This window comes from Myodes glareolus, chromosome 13, assembly GCF_982192425.1.
Source record: "Myodes glareolus chromosome 13, mMyoGla1.1, whole genome shotgun sequence".
Lineage (NCBI taxonomy): Eukaryota > Metazoa > Chordata > Mammalia > Rodentia > Cricetidae > Myodes > Myodes glareolus.
Genome location: NC_142038.1, coordinates 66685547 through 66702919, shown reverse-complemented (window position 1 = coordinate 66702919; position 17373 = coordinate 66685547). Strand labels below are relative to the sequence as shown.

The window sequence follows — 17373 nt, the reverse complement described above, 5'->3', positions numbered from 1 at the left end:
GCCATGATTAATGTGTTATTCATCTGGTACCTTCCTAGTCAACTCTTGTCTTTAGCCTGTGAACATCTCATTTCGCTTCCAACAAAGGATTCCATTGCTGTAGGAACTGAGGTGTGTCTCAGCTTTTACCTGGGAGGCAGTGATGCAAGCGTTTCAGCTGAGACCAATCCTTGGCTTGGGGTGGGGAGGAACAGACTAACAGGCCACCAGGAGAGTCCTAGGGCAGACAAGAGAGTCACCACTTCCAGAAGGGAGTTCCAGACCTTGGATACAGACACTCGGGTGAGGAGCTGCAGCAAGAGGCTTGGATTTGTTCACCAGGGACACCAGCGACAATGACCTGCCTTTTCCCCAGATCCCTGGGGCCTCTGGTCCTCCTGATGGTAAGTCCCTTCTTTTTATAACACTAGAAAACTCCCTTTGCTTCCTTGCATAGACCAGAAGATTGGCTTTGTTTGCTGAATCCCTGGTGTACATTCTAAAGAGGACACAGCAGAACTGAGCGTTAAACTGAAAATTTTACATTCCTTCCTTTTTTGATTTTCTTAATGTTCAATTTTGAAAAGAAGTGTAAAGCAGGAAAAAGTTTATTTAGTATAGTTACTTCTTCAGTGATCAGATTAACTCATCCCAATCCCAGATTTTGTTTTCCACAACCTTCGTTTTCTTCAAAGCAGCGCATTTTTCCGACACCCGGATGAGAACGCGCACAACACAGCCTCTTCTGTTCTCCAGGATTACACATCTCCTGTTGAGCGTACGGCTGAGAGCTCGGCATGCCCAATCTTGACACCCGACTTGTTTTTAGAATACTCATCAACCGTTGAACTAAAATCAAAGTAATTTTGATGCTAGACAAGTTGGGAGGATTATTAAGAAAACCGGTTTTACATTTAGCCACCATGTACAAACTATACCGAGCCTTTTGGGGAGGGGTGACATGAACTTATGTGTTCATGTTCAGGAGAGTAGCTCTTTTGATGGCTGGGGAAATGTTACATGTTTTCTGATAGACAAAAAGAATCAAGAGTAAAAGCATTAGTCAGATTCTATAAGCTAGTTTATGCTTTAATCATTGTATTAGTGAGACAAAAATATGACTTATCTCATACGTGCACTTCACCAAAAACTTGAATATAAATAAATACGGGGAAAATCAGCAAGGTTTATCACCACGTTGTGGATGATAAACTTGGCCTCAGCATCCATTCTTGCCATTGCCTCACTTCAAAACACAGAGAACGGTGGCTTTTAAGATACAGGGAGACAGATCTCAAGGACTGCCTGAAAAGTAAAGTTGTCTACCATTATACAGACGCCTCCTGTGGAGGAATAACTCAACTCTCCCTCATGTGACAGTGCTCAGACAGAAAGGAGGCACCGCACCACTTTTTAAAAACTGAACCAGTGATTGAACAAGGCCTCTGTTAACTTTGACTCAACCTTCAGTTCTCTTGTGATGCTGGTGATGAGGAAATTAGAGCATATATGTTTCCCAACACACAGTGAAGTTTTGCCCATGTAGGGGGAGAGGAAGAGAGGAAAGATAGGGAGGAAGGGAGAGGGGGAAAGGAAGGGTAAAGGGGGAGAGAGACAGAGACGAAGAGAGACAGAAACAGAAAGGGAAAAAATGAAGGGTCGAGATGTGAGCTGTGTGATATCATAGCCACTATCCATACATGGACATTTTTCACTTGGGATATAATTGTTCTGAGATGAGATATGCTGTTAAATGTAAAACATACCACATAACAAGAGTGTAAAATATTTTATTAGTTTTTATTTTGTTACATATTGAAATTATAATCTTTTTCAGTAGATTAAACTAAATATACCACTAATTAACTTTTTAACAAACCTTTTCATAAAAGTATAAGAAATTTTAAAATTGTTCATGTAGGTGGCATTTGTGCTTCACATTAAACAAAGCCGTGTCCTAATTCTACTTGCAGAGGGCGGTGTAGGCAGATAAGATTCCATGGATTGAGTGGGAGTTGAGATTCCATAAATGGTGATGGACCGAACTACTGTCAGACCGATACAAGCAAAGACAGGGCAATTGTAGCCTTTGCCAGGGGCTGTGGAGCTACCGGTTTGACTGGACCGAAAGTGTCTGTTAGGAGATCGGGGCACAATTTACAAAGGTAGATGAGTGTGACATTGAAAGGTTCATTCTGTGAAGGCAAATGGAATCCTTTTAGAACGCGGAGCCACCCAGAGTTTTGACATAATGTGGTTACGGGTAAAAGGCAATGTTCTCAGAGCATGGGCACCATTTGTTGTTGAAGGGTGGTGTCTGAAAGTTGAAAGACATGTCTGGAGGTTTCTAGGTACCTTTCCCATCGCACACACCACACAAGGTCATTGACAGCGCTGTAACGTGAGATGTAACAGCGAGACTGTGCAGCTGTTCCAGTGACTCACTCCCGGTCCTGTGCTCTCCATTGGCAACAAAGAACCATCTTAGGCTGGACATGGTAGCACATGCCTTTAACCCCATCACTTGAGAGGCAGACGCAGATGATCTGTGAGTTGAAGGCCAGTCTTACATAGCAAGTTCCAGAACAGTCAGGGCTCTGTAGAGAAATCCTGTCTCTAAAAAGCAAGCTGCAAAAAGTAGTAACAGTAGCGAGTGAATCACCTTAGTCCTCCCCCTGCCTCTATTATGCCCACAGTGAGAAGGGAGCGTTCTTGTGTTCACAGAAGTGCTTAGAGAAACAGAAGCATTTGAATAACTCTGATACCATCCACTTGTAGTGTTTCCATTCTAGGGGTGATTCTTGATGATATCAGTCCCAGTATTGTGTTTTAATGATTTAAGTAACCACTGACATCCATTTTAATATGTCAAGGAAGGACGAACATGTTTCTTCAGTTAGAATATATTACGAATAGCTGTGTGGGGCTGGGGAGATGTCCCAGTAGGTTAACAGAGCTTGTTAAACAAACATGAAGATGTGTGTTTGAATCCTCAAGAACCATGTAAAACCAGGTATGGCCGCATGACTGAAGCTTCCCACTATGGGAAATGGAGAAGGAGGACTGCTGGTCTTGCTGCCCATTAACCTAGTTCCATGTTCAGTGACAGACCCTGTCTCAAGGGAATAAAGAGTGATAGTGAGCATGCCCAATGCCCTCTGACCCCTAGGCACAGGCACATGTAAATACATAACACACACACACACACACACACACACACACACACACACACACACCATTCACCTACATATATAAATACACAAATAAAAAATTTAAAAACATTATTTCTGAAATGAATGTTTTGAAAATTACAGGGAAAAAAGCCAATTAAATATACTGTGAGTGTCGGAAAATGACATGCTTTCTAATGTAGAGGTTTTTCTCAAAAATCTCTGCTATTTGGGCTTTAAGATTAATTCTTTGAAATATGTAGGTATAATGTGAACCTGAATATCCCTTTTAAGGTGTCAGATTTATTAGTTAATTTAGTATCTGATTTATTTCACATAACACAAAATCAGAAAAACTTTTTATGGAAGATGTTCCCCTTCAGAGATTCACTTCTGAATATAAAGATTATCCTCAGAGAAACCCATCATTCCCCGCCGCATAGTTAACAAACTCTCGCACACATCCTGTGCTTTAACACTCCTTACCTGAAGAATGAGCTTGTCAACCTCATGTGACAATGTCATACCCGAAGGTTTAACACAGCTTTTTTCTTTTCGTTTTTGTTTTTTGAGACAGGGTTTCGCTGTAGTTTTAGGGCTGGAACTAACTCTTGTAGAGCAGGCTGGCCTTGAACTCACAGACATCCACCTGCCTCTGCCTCCCAAGTGCTGGATTAAAGCCATGCGACACCACCACCCGGCCCTAACACAGCTCTTTAAGCTGTTGTGGTAAAGGGGAAGAGTGACAGCCTTTAAAAAGTCAGGTTATGAGCAGAATATCCCCTAAAACTAGCAAGATCCCTTCCAGCCATCTTTCTCTGCCCCATCAAAGTTTATAAAAACAGTTTTAAGTCAAACATCCCACTTCAGTCAATGGAAGTCTCAGAAGTGTCTCTTCCTGTCTTGATTGGTGAGATGGTTGTTTCCTCCACTGACGAATACATATGAAGATGAGTCCCACTGAATCTCTTTGAAATTCTAAATTCTAAAGGCAGGGAGCCTTGCCAGGACTCCTGCCTAACACCGCCTGGCTTGGGCAGCAGCTGGGATAGACCCAATTATTTCTACCAATTAGTCTTCCCCCTTGCTTAATACCAGAAGCCGGTTCTCATCCCTAACTAGAACACTTCATGTCCCAGAGGTTTCTCGTAAACCTCTTAGCTCTTGGTTCTTCCTTTCCAGTAAAAAGTCAATCTGATAGCCTAAGGTGAGGGCTTGTTTGGGGAAATGCCTCATGAGGAAATTACACAGATGATGGGTTGGTCGTCCATAATTACATGACGAATAATTGAATCTGCTTAATGCACACTTTTTCTTAATGCAGTGCCGCTGGCCAGGCTGTGCATTGCACAACTTCAGTGCATTCACGGGATCTGCAGTGGAAGCAGCACCCGGAAGTTTGCGAGGAGCAGCCTGCACAGCGGTACGGTGGAGCACTGTGTCAAGGAGTCTCTGTACCAGTCAAAGGGCTTTTGATACCCCTTTCCTTTTCTTGTTATTCTAACAGAAATTACTAGCATCTACTAAGCACCTACTATGCACTTGGGCTCATAGTTCAATCCCCACAACAAACCAACACGCAAATAAGAAATGGTGTGATCTCACTATGGCAGATGAGGAAATGCAAGAACTGGGTCATGCTCCCCAGCCATTTAGTGGTGCATGTCTAGGACCGGGATTTAAATGGGCCTGGAGACTAGGAAGATGGCTCAGGGGATTGCCGAGCAAGTGTAATCAGAACATGCAGTATACGCATGTAATTAGAACATGCAGTATACACATTAACCAGAACACACAGTATACACATGTAATCAGAACATGCAGTATACACGTGTAATCAGAACATGCCTCTGGGAAGACAGTAAGAAGAGACGGGAATCCCTAGACGCTTATGGCCCAGGAGTCTGGCGACCGCAGCAGCAAACCAGAGCTCTTACCTCATGCAAGGTGGATGAAGACCAACCAACACCTAAGGTTGCCCTCTGACCTTCACACACGTGGTCTCTCTCTCTCTCTCTCTCTCTCTCTCTCTCTCTCTCTCTCTCACACACACACACACACACACACACACACACACGATTAAAAAGAAAACCAGTGTGCAGGGACCAGGTTCATACCAGCACCCCTGACACAGCATCCCCCAATACATCCAAATAGAACATCCACAAGCAACCAAGGACATCACTTTTACTTAGCTTTGCTTCACTGCAGAAAAAAAAAGGTCAGCTTTCTAAATTAATTGAGTTTACATATCAGTTCTCAAAAACTGAATTGCCTGAAATTAAATACTAATTTCTAAACAATTTAATATATATTATTCAGTTGGAGAATTTGTCTTTGTCTTGATGAATATAACATTTATTAAGATGTTTTGTGGCTTTAAAATTCAAAAATTCTACACAGTCCTGACTTACACTTAAATTTTTTTCTGCTTTATATTTATACATCCCTTGGGGTTTTGTTTTCAGTGTAAAATACAATAAATAGCATGAATACTCAATGCTTCATTATAGAACAGCCTCTGTATTAGATGATTCCCCAGCCATAGACTGTAGCAAGTGTTCTGAGGCTGCAGACTAAGCTATGATGTTCAGAGGATTGTGGATGTTACATGCACGTGCGGATCAGTATTTCTAGCTTACAGGGGGTTATTAGGACACTGTGCACCATAAGTGAAGGAGCTTCCACATAGAAATCAGAAGAAGTCACTCATTCTTGTGAGCTGTGCACTGTATAACTCATTTACCAAATGTATCCTGAAGGGCTGCTATGACCTATGTGCTTACAATCAGTTTCTGACTAGTTGATCAATTATAGCAGTGAAACACCAGCCTATGGGCATTTCATGCCATTTCTTGCCTGAAAGGCATAAATCTAAAATCATACTTAAACTATGTAATGACTTCTTCGAGTTACCTAAGTTATGCTCTGAACTCCCCAGCAGGGAGTGTGGCGGGCGCTGTGATACCTCTGGAAACGGGCAGTGGCTGTGTAAGCTGCTTTTGTCACAGCTGCTGCAGGCAGCTGACAGAAACCTCAAGGGAGGCTAGCTTTATTTTGGCCAATGATTCCAGTCTGCCACTGGAAAGCATGAGGGCAAAGCTCGTGCCAAGAGAATCTTACATCAATAGCTGCTCGCAACGGAGGCAAAGAGGGCTTGCTGGGACTAGAGAAGGAGGCAACTTTCTGAGCCCCACCCTCGGTGACCTGTTTCTCCAGCCAGAACCCCCCATTCTTCAGAATTAATGTACAGCTGCAATCACAGTTCCAGCCAGCCAAAAAATAATGGCTCAGCATTCAGAAATGTTTCCTATGGTATCTCTCATGTTTCCAGAAACAAAGAACATCTTTCCACAACACTAAAATGAAGGGACATTCTTTGAGATCAGGCTTAAAAGAAGAGAGTTTAAATGGAGAAGTCATCCGATGGTTCTGGTTCTCTGAGAGCCCTGGAAATGCGACATCCCAAGGTCTGCTCTGCTAACTCTCCACACACCAGGCTTTGCCTGCCTGGGAAGGTAGGATCAGGGCTTTAAGGTCTAGAGAAGCTCCATTCTCCACGGAGCCAGCACAGACGTGACTCATGGTTTCTGAATGACTCCATTTTTCCTGTAAAGAGGAGCACGCCCGGCCCATCCTTCCCCTCATAGTCAGATGAGAAAGAACGGTCAGTGACCACACCATACTGGTCCCATCTCTCCTCAGAGATTGCACGATGTTGGGGCATCATTGTGAGGTGCTATTTAAAATCAGAATTTTCGATGAAATGCTTATGATGGAGGGGTTGATCATATGTCTGGCGTAATTGCTCCTTTAGTTAAGACTTGGACCTGCCTGTTCATTATAATCTTTAAAAATAAATGATGTAATACATCTACATTGTTTCAGGATCAACCACAGCCTTTGGCCAGATAAAAATATAAGTCACCATCATATAACTTTCTTCTGCGTATTTACGTTAGGTTGGGGTTAGAATCTATTGTCACGGCAATGCACACACCCTGGAGATAAAGTGGCTATGTTTGAAACCCTAGCTCATCAAGGGTTCTTAAACAGGGAAAAAGTACCCGTGTTCTTGCATCTCTATATACATAAAAACAGGGGTTATATAATCAAATCTTCTTCAGGTGGTTGCAATAAATAATAGCAATACTGAGTACAATGTTCTGTGAATAAACACTAAGCAAGTCACCACCACTATCACTCTCCTAAACTTACCCTGTATTTTGTCTTCCATGACCTTCTTTTCTTCAGATCTCACACTCAGTGAACCAGCAAATAGTTGCTAAACACTTGAATAGGGAAGAACCATAGCATAAGACCCAGGATTTGGAAAGCTCATGAAGAAATTCTTTAATACTCATAAAACAGTAAGATACAGGGAGCATTTGTGAGCTACATGCCCTTAAAGAGAATGTGAGCTGTACAAACTCAGAGAGGGAGCCATTAGTAAAGGCAGCTTCATGTAGCATGCTGGTGCTTGACTGGATGAATCACCTGTAGGTGGGCAGTGAGAAGCAGGAATGCATTCCAGGTGGGAAGCAATCCAGACGCCAGGCCTGTGGGCTCCTAAGAAAGCAAAGGTCCCAGGCAGTCCCACTTCTTTTATCCTCATTTAAATTTTTAGACCCGTAGCACACAATGAAACTCTTGTGTTTGTTTGTTTGTTGTTTGTTGTTTGTTTGTTTGTTTGTTTGTTTGAGACATGGTCTCATTATGTAGCTCTGCCTAGCCTAGAACTCACAATGTAAATCAGGATAGTCTCAGACTCACAGAGACCCACCTGCCACTGTCTCCTGTGTGCTGGGATTGAAGACACCACCACCACGTCTGGAATTAAAAATGAAGTGTAATGTTGATGTTACAGTGGGAAGAAGAAAAGGTTCATGTCTTACAGCAAACAACACCTAAAACCGCCATAGGACAATCCCTGCTTTTAGAAAAAGGTTCCATTTTCATAAACCAGAATAGTTTTGTCCTTACTCTAGTTCAGCTTTAAAAAGAGGAGGGGTGATTAAAAAGTGGGGAACAAAAGAACCTGTCTTTAGAAGGAGTTAATCTGGAGTTGCTTTTGTGTAAGCACACATGAGAGATAACAGGGGTTTGGGGATTTGATTTTGTTGTTGCTTTTTTTTTTTCCTAGTTTTCTTTGAGACAAAGTCCTGCTATGTTTTCCTGACTGTTCTCCAGTTCTTTGTAACCCTCCTACCTTAGCTTCCCACATGCTGGGATTGTAGGCATGCTCCATCATGCCCAGCATAGCAGCTGTCAATAACTCTGTGGCCACTTTCAGGAGTTTATCACAACAGTTCCGAAAGCAATGATTTCTGGGAGGTTTTTATATGATAACCATGTAAGAAATATCTAGTGACTGAGACTGCCTGAAAGCATAATTTTACAGCCAAGGAGATGGTGATGGTGGTGGCAATGGTGATGATGGTGATGTTGTGGGGGTGGCTGTGAATCTTCTCCCTTGCTTTGGTTTTGTTGCTTTGTTTTGAGACAGGCTTTTATTTTATAGTCCAAGCTGATCTGCATTCTCTCTACATCTCAGGTTTGTCTATCCTCCAACATCAGCCTCTAATGGTAAATTCCTCTTTTCTGGCATAAAAATCTGAAGTCATGGTACTGGAGACATATCTTAGAAATTAATAGCCCTTGGTGCTTTTGCAGAGGACCCAAGTGCAATTCCTATCACTGACATGGTAGCTCACAGCCATCCTTAATCCCAGCTGTGGGGCATCCAGCAGGTGCACACATAGTGCAGATACATGCATGCAGTCAAAATATTCAAAGACATAAAGTAAAACAAATAAATCCTTAAAATGTCTAAAGTCAGATTGAAAAAGTTGAGGACCTTGTTTATTTGGAGAATATTCCTTTTCCTGGTAGAATTTCACACTTCGGGATCCTTCTGCACACTGACTTTTTTAAAGCTAGAAACAAACTACAACCTGGAGAACAGGATGCAGTGATAAGGATGGACAGCCTTCCACAGTCACCTGTTTGGGGAACTCACGTGGAGCTTGTTTCTATGTCTGCAGGTGCTGCTGGTGGACGGGGAGCTGCGAATAGAGGTAAAGTGTGCAGCCTGCATCATTAGAATCACTTCACTGGTAAAACTTAGTTATATTGAGAAAAGCATTTAATTTACTTATGTGATAATTCAACTGTAAAAATATGTAAAACTAAAATTCTAGCAAATAACCCAAGATATTTTAAAGTTATCATACATATTATGATTATTGTCTCATATGGTCTTGTTTATTTTTTCTTATTTTCTATTGGATTCTGGGTTGGGTGCTTGGCTCTCTTCTCTTGAGAACCGCTCTTCTGGTTAGTATTACCTAGCCGGGTACTCACTATGCTGACCAGGCTAGCTTTGAACTCCTGGCAATCTTCCTGCCTCAGCCTCCCTGGTGCCTGCTTGCAGGCATCCACTACTATGTCTGGCTCCTTTCTTCATAGCCTCAATAAACAAGAAGTCAAATCCTACTATGGAGTTTATAGGGGAAATCAAATATGACTAAATAGTAAGATTAAATATCACATAGCCTTGTAATGACCTATTTAATGCTGCTTCTTCTCGACAAAGTGTCAGGTGGGCAAATGCTCATCAATGTAGAAACGTAAAGCTCCTCAGCGTAGGCATCTATCTGTGATCAATATTCAAAGCAAAGACTGCCAGTCATGGGTGTGATAAATGGGGGTCTCTTTCAACACAGGCAGGAGGGCAGCCCGGAGAAGACGGGACAGCACTGCAGCAGGTCAAAAGAAGGTACAAACGTGAGTGGGTGAAATTTGCCAAGCCCTGCAGAGAAAGAGAAGACAACTCAAAAAGAAATCCCATTGCCAAGGTAAGTCATATAGACGGAGCAGTGTGCGCTTTAGAATAAACATATTACATGCAAATAAAAGACAATGTAGAAATTCCACTCAACAACGTGCAGCCTGGAAAGTCCACAGAACAACAACCTGTCCTCTACAACAAAACTATATTAATATTGTAAAAAAAAAAAAAAGATAGAGGAATGACAGCCTCTAGAGCTATAAATGGGATTAAGAAATATATTGGCTCATTTTAATGCATAAGCCTGTGCCTGTCCACATTCTATTAAACAAGGCTAAAAATAGAAAGAGATAGTAATTAGATGACTGGGAGTGAATGCGGGCGTGGCCGTGGATGGGAGACTACTGAGGCTGGGCAATGAGCTGTCTCGTGAGCTCTGTACTCTTCACTCTGCTAAACAGCTTTAAGATTATAAACATAAAAATCAGTCCATGTTCACACGTACTCTGAACATCTGTTACCTTATTCTCTCCGTGTCCCCCTTCCTTGTCACTTCCCCGAACTTGCGGAAGCATCCTTTTGTAAATGGTAAGTAAGGCTTGGGCATCCAGAAGAAGCTTTTTCACCACTAAGCTTCCTTTGTTTTCTTACAACATTTTAACATTCCCACCCTGGCACCACGACCCAAATAAGCTCAGAATGGCTTGTCTTTCTTGGTCCATGCTGGTGAGCAGAACAACTGTACTTGATTTTTTATTCTGACTCTCCAATAAATAAATAGAGCAAAAATAAATGACAGCAACGGAAAGGGTGGGTCAAGTGAACAGATAACTTTAGACCATGGAGGAGCTAGAGGTTCATCAAGGGTCAGCTTGACATTTAAGCCAGTTTTTTTCCTTACAGATCACTTCAGATTTTCAAGCAACCCAGAAGATTACCTACCGAATTTCTGGGGTGGGAATTGATCAGCCCCCTTTTGGAATCTTTGTTGTTGACCCAAACAATGGTGATATTAACATAACAGCCATAGTTGATCGTGAGGAAACGCCGAGCTTCCTGGTGAGTTCCCTGATGCCCAATGTGGGGCCGCTGGCAGACAAGTCAAGGCCGGCTGTGCGCTCAGGCTGCCGGGTGCTCCGTCGCCTCAGCCCGGCGGGGTCGCCCAAGGAGCGGGCAGCACGGTGGTCGGCTCCCTACCCCCTGCTCCTGGGGATGGTAGTACGCTCCTTGCCAGGGCCGCAAGCAAGTTCGTCTTGAAGTACCTGGTGCTGCCAAGAGCAGACGTGCTGAATCTTCCCAAAAAGCCACCACCTCGTGGTGCTACACAGATTATTAGAAACGGGTTAATCAGGATGTGAGAATTAGCCAAGAAGAGGCTAGAGCTAATGGGCCAGGCAATGTTTAAATGGATATAGTTTCCATGTAATTATTTTGGATAAAGCTAGCCAGGCGGCCAGGAGCCGGACAGAACGAAAAGTAGCCCACTGCTCCTTCTACAGTTCCCAATCAAACTAGCCTTCTCCATGTACTTTGTGAAGTTAGCCAGTAGCTCCTCTCCAGGTAGGTTTGCAAGAGAAGAAATTATTACATGGATTAGTGTATCAATGAATACGATTAATCCTTCTCCTAACCCCCACCCCATGATTCATGACCCTGGGATAATACACCGGAGAGTAGGGGATGACGGGGAGTAGGGGAGGGACTGGGGACATGTTCCAGAACTTCATCCTGCCAAAATGCAGCAGCTTGAAGGAAGAGCAACTGAACCAACAGCAAGAGTTCCCTTTACCCACACTTGGGGAAAATGTTCTTTCTTCCTTTCTCATTAACTTCTGTAAATACCAGCATTGGTCTATTTCTATGGGTGTTAATCATACTCAAACTAGCTCCATACAGTGATAACAGATATTCTCCCTCTGTCTCTAGATCACATGCCGAGCTCTAAACGCCCTGGGACAAGATGTAGAGAGACCACTCATACTAACAGTGAAAATTTTAGATGTCAATGATAATGCTCCGATATTTTCACAAACCATATTCAAGGGTGAAATTGAAGAAAATAGTGCTTCAAGTAAGTCTTTAGCCGCACCCACCACCTCCTATCCACGACTTTCAACTACACAAATCATTATACCATTTTTAAAAACTATTCTGTTCTCTTGTTCTGTAGTTTGATAACAAAAAAAAAACCCTCATCACAATAGTCTGAGATTTCGTTTCCAAATTTTGTAGTAATTCTCAGCCATTACCCACCAGAATTACGTTTGTAGATTATGGTCTCGTCACGAAGCTAGGACCTAGGTATACAACCTCTGTGTGTGTCCCAACCATGAAGAGGCCTCCTGGGCAGCCTGGATGCACAAGCTCAGTGAGTTTAGATTAGAGGAGGACGAGACATAGTCACATTCCTTGGGTAATATTTAAAAGGAAACACACAGGTGCATCTATCTGGGGAAGAACTCCAGCCAGAAGATAGCCCCAACCTCAACAAAGTCAAGGCTGAGGGAACATTGGAAGATTTTTCTGAAAGCCAACAAATTCAAAAAAGAAACAACAATAGTGACACACTTTGAGTTTTTTTTTAAACAAATAGGTAGTTTTTTTTTAATAAAAAGAATTGTTTTGAATGGGGATCAGTGCTAAACTAGTTTGGCTCTTTGATGTGAATGTAAGGTCTTTGAGGATTTTCCTGTATTTCTAGATTCGCTGGTAATGATCCTAAACGCCACAGACGCAGATGAACCAAACCATCTGAACTCTAAAATTGCCTTCAAGATTGTCTCCCAGGAGCCGGCAGGCATGCCCATGTTCCTCATCAGCAGAAACACTGGGGAAGTCCGCACTTTGACCAGTTCTCTCGATCGCGAGGTAAGGAAGATTATCTAAAGGGTTTGACGACTAGCAACCCAAGAGAGGTGCCTCCATTTTACCTGAGGATACAAAGAGACGGTCTGGAGGACCCTGCCTCCATGGATGTGATTCCGCTGCAGTAGCATGTGTACCTGGGACAGTACCTCTCACACGACTGCTCAAATGGGGTTAAAGAAGACGCTGGTGTGTAGAAGCAGACCACACTGGGATTAATTCCTAACGAATGGGAGAAATTTCTTAGATGAGGAGATTTCTGTCATAAAAGTCGGAAGGCACACCTTTCCTCTAGACATCTCCATTTATTTTTACCTCTCCTTACAGACACCGAAGGATCTCTTCCTCTCCCCTCTCTTCATTCCCCACCACCATGATTCTCCACCAGAGCAGGCTACTCAGGCGCACATTTCTTTCATACAAATGGTTTTCCCAACAGACTGGCAGGGAAACGCCACACGTGAGCTTCTCTCGGACAGGCACAGCACCCCTCATTCTCTCAAACAGGCACAGCACCCCTCACTCCTATATCCATGTTTTTGCTCTGCATCTACAACGCTTCCTTCAGAAGTCGGCCAAAGAGGAAGCCTCTTACAGCCCCTCCACACCTCCACCCAGGCATCTGGAGCCGCACCAGTCCCTCTCTGACACGGACAGCTAACAGTGTGCATGAGCCACGATTCATGGTCTTAAATGTTTTCATGGAAACATTTCATCAGATCCATAGAAGGCAACTACTGGCCACTTGTAAATTTTATTCTTTTTCTCCAAATTCAGCAAATCAGTAGCTACCATCTGGTTGTGAGTGGTACCGACAATGACGGAACGGGACTGTCAACGCAATGCGAATGCAGTATCAAAGTGAAAGACGTCAACGACAATTTCCCGGTGCTTAGGGATTCTCAGGTATGCGCCCTGGTCCTGGCCTTGAAGAACCATTTTTATATGTGGTTAGCAGTTTAGCATTTCAATTTATTAATTACCTGTCTGTTGGGTTTTAAATTTTCTGTTTTTCTATTTAAAAAAAAATAGTTTAGGTAGAGCAGTGGTGGTCCATGCTTTTAATCTCACCCAGTACTTGGGAGACAAAGGAAGGTGAATTTCTATGAGTTTGAAGCCAACCTGGTCTACAAAATGAGTTCCCGAACAGCCAAGGCTACACAGAGAAACACTGTCTCAAAAAAAAAAAAAATTCAATTCAAAATGCTCAAATATGACAGTTAAGGGATTGGTATGAAATAACACATAATTTGAGAAATAAGAAATTAATACTATTTAAAATAAATATTCTTTTAGGTAAACCCTAATGCAGAATCTCGAGTCCCTTTCTAGCGGTTCTAGCAGTGGGGCTGCAGACCATCCTCTTCAGCTGGAGGAGGGCTGACACAGTGCGGGAGGAAGGGCACACTGAGCTAAGCAGCCAGGTCACCCAAACGACCCTGGCTCCGGACAGAGTGGCTGGCTGCAGTACTACAGCCAGGTCGCCCTCAGGACTCCTAACACTGACTCTTAAACCCTGCGCATCTCCCTTTCAGTACTCAGCGCGCATTGAGGAAAACACTCTAAACTCCGAGCTACTGCGATTTCAAGTGACAGACTGGGATGAAGAGTACACGGATAACTGGTTGGCCGTGTACTTCTTCACCTCTGGGAACGAGGGCAATTGGTTTGAAATCGAAACAGATCCAAGAACCAACGAAGGCATCCTGAAGGTGGTTAAGGTAAGGTCTGAGTTTCTTTAGTGGGTAAAAACATTCTACAGTAACTCAAACTATTAGTTATACAAATAAATTACATCAATAATACAGCCACCCTATTATTTAAAAAAATAGAAAACATAACAAAGTGAATAGCATTTATTTTACTATCATCATAGCTCTATTGCCTAAAGACAACTTCTCTTGAAATAGTATTTTTTTCCTTCCAAGCTACCATACTTTCTTTAACACACACACACACACACACACACACACACACACACAAAGTGGGGGAGGTTTGCATACTCTCATGACAGGAAAGAAAAGACATTTCATATATTAATCAAATTCACTGTCTGCAGTTGGATTGGAGTTCAGAAGAGATAAAGCATGAGATTGTGGCTTGTATTTTGTCAACATGTTTTAAGTGCATTAGCTAATCTCATCACAGAAAGAAATCACAAAATTTCTAGAAAATGGAAGCTTAACAAATTCTGCTAGGTAAAAAGCAAAACACTGAGTAAAACTTGGGTTCAGCGTGACAGCCTCCCCAGCTGGAATTACATCAGGGCAGCTGTGCCTGGAAATAGTGTAGACTCGAACGGTAGCAACTGTGATGATGTTCTTTGGCACTGGATTTGAAACATTCTGGAGCTTCTTTACTGCCTAGGTCTGACGTAAAGATGGAGTGATAGTATTTTCCTAACAAAGAGACTTCTGGAAGCTTTGCAAACACTTCCTTAGTGGTTCACATTTCACAGAGAGTGTCACTGCTTCTGAATCTGCAAGGATCTTGTTATAAATCCCAACATCATCGTGACTCCCTGTTTAATGTCCCGGGGTCATTCACTTTCCCAAACTTGATACCTGGCTGTTATCCTTGAACCTTGACAATTACTACAGCATTCCGCCAGCCTCCGAGTTCTGCCGCAAGCTTTGAATCAAGGATGGCTTCCTCTTCCTTTCACCACCTAGCCTCTGCCTGGCCCTGCTCCCTCCCTCTTACGATACTGTCTAGCAGGTGTCCCTGCTGCCTGTCCCCAGTTGTCGTCCTCACTGCCACTAGTCCACTACCACGTTTTTTAAAGAAACAAACAAGATGACTTACTCTGTTCTGTAAATCCTCCCCTGACTCTCAGTGCCCTGAGCTGGCCCCGGTGCCAACAGCACCTTCACATCACCTGCAGTTTTTCTAGATGGAATACAGAAAGGAATCGTGGGAAGAGTCTGTGGGGCAAACACTCATATTATTAAGTCTTAAATTAAGCAACGTGATTCTAACATGCCTGTTGGACCCCACCTTCCTGTGGATACCCATACCCGATCCAGGCGCGCGCCTTCCCAAACTCGGGCCCATGAGAATGGACGATTGTCCTGAGGGTTTAAAACAGACACACACAAAAAAGAGACCTTGCTCATTTACCAAGAGTAAATGGCCACTTTATTAAACTCAAGTCGGGTATTTATACCAGTGGGCAACCGGGATCAAAAGGGCAAGGCCTCCTCCCATCAGGAGCAGGAGAAGGGGAATAAAGGTCCCAGCACCTCAGGCAGAATCAGATGAGAGGGGCCAGGCGTGTGGAGCCCACTGCTAGAACCTTGATTACAGGTGGAATCACCATAACAAAGAGAGCCAGGTTCTTCCTAAGCTATCCCCTCAAGCCAATGCTAATGCAGAATCTCCAGGGAGCCGGAGGTCACATGGCCCTGCAAATCGCCAGGAAGAAGGGGAAAAGACCTTGGTACCTACAAGTCTCCCTTTAAATATATATATTAAATATGATGACTAGCAGCTGTCTTAGGCATGTCGGTCATTGGGTCAGATCTCTAAACCCGTCCATGGGAATGTGTTCAGGTCCAAACGCACCCCTTGTCTTAGGCGAGACAGCCCCCCCGTGCAATAAATCCGTCATTGCTTCATTAGTCATATATTGAATCCAGCCATATTTATGTTGAAAGATATTTCAAGGCGAACGCCTATTAGGGCCAGGCCGTGGCGGACCTGAAGCCATTGGCCAGGTGAAGGCATTCCAGCGTACGTATACATAAGCATTCCTGGAAGAGATAGTGCTTGCACAATATCTGAAACGTTTGCTCAGAATAGGGCCCTTGAGTAGGGCTACAGCATCGGCAAATGGGACCCCTGGTATGATTAGTCAAACTAAATTAGAGCCAATTAGCAATTTTGTATTCCGGGGTCTGAGAAAAAGCAGCAAAATCTTAACCTGCGACCAGCAGAGATCAAAATTCATACCCAGTTGTAAAGATTAACTATAGCGTCCAATTGTGAATTTAAATTATTTGTTATGGTAATTTTGTCTATCTGGCAAGGTTTTAGCCTTGAACATCTAACATTGTAAACAAGGCAGGGGAAGTAGCTGCTTTTCCCTCAGGGGGTCAAGCAGCCTTGGCTGAAACGGACAGATCAAGGCAGAGCAAGACAGAAAGCTGGGAAAGGGGTAAAATCAGGCGCTGGATCATCTCGTAGGAATCTGTCAACTCCGCCGCAGCCTCTGCCGCCGTGTCCGTGGGATCTCTTGATCTCGTTTCATCCTCAGGTCTCTGAACAGAGGAATCCATGGTCCGCACCAATCGCTCAGGGATGCAGATCGGGAGCTCTGCATCCTGTGGAAATACACAAACCGCTCCTCTTCCCCAAATCAAAACCCGGTCCAGATCATGTATATTAGTACATGACCTGGACCATGCCAGACACTAGCTGAGGCAAATCCTGCCTGCATGCGCCACTGAAATTGGCTCCCCTCATCAGTCTCTGGGAGCGATGTGCTTAGCTGTTTAGGATCTAAACTATAACCAAGCAGGTTTGGACATATAGAGATCTGTAGGTCTCTGTCTCCAAGGAGCAAATTCC

The 17373-nt window shown here is 43.4% G+C and overlaps 1 protein-coding gene across 2 annotated transcripts in view; it reads left to right on the top strand.

Moving 5' to 3' along the window:
• Positions 1-202: 202 nt before the first annotated feature.
• Dsg3 (desmoglein 3) overlaps positions 203-17373 on the top strand; it is a 36707-nt gene continuing 19536 nt past the window's right edge. Inside the window, exons 1-9 of one of the 2 annotated variants that reach the window (XM_085700086.2) lie at positions 203-383; positions 4474-4572; positions 9194-9226; positions 9875-10006; positions 10843-10998; positions 11866-12010; positions 12641-12807; positions 13582-13710; positions 14340-14525. In XM_085700086.2, coding sequence (XP_085556212.2) covers positions 336-383; positions 4474-4572; positions 9194-9226; positions 9875-10006; positions 10843-10998; positions 11866-12010; positions 12641-12807; positions 13582-13710; positions 14340-14525 — 1095 coding nt within the window. In that variant the 5' untranslated portion in view covers positions 203-335. The remainder of the gene's footprint in view (positions 384-4473; positions 4573-9193; positions 9227-9874; positions 10007-10842; positions 10999-11865; positions 12011-12640; positions 12808-13581; positions 13711-14339; positions 14526-17373) is intronic. The other variant, XM_085700087.2, reaches the window with a different exon arrangement.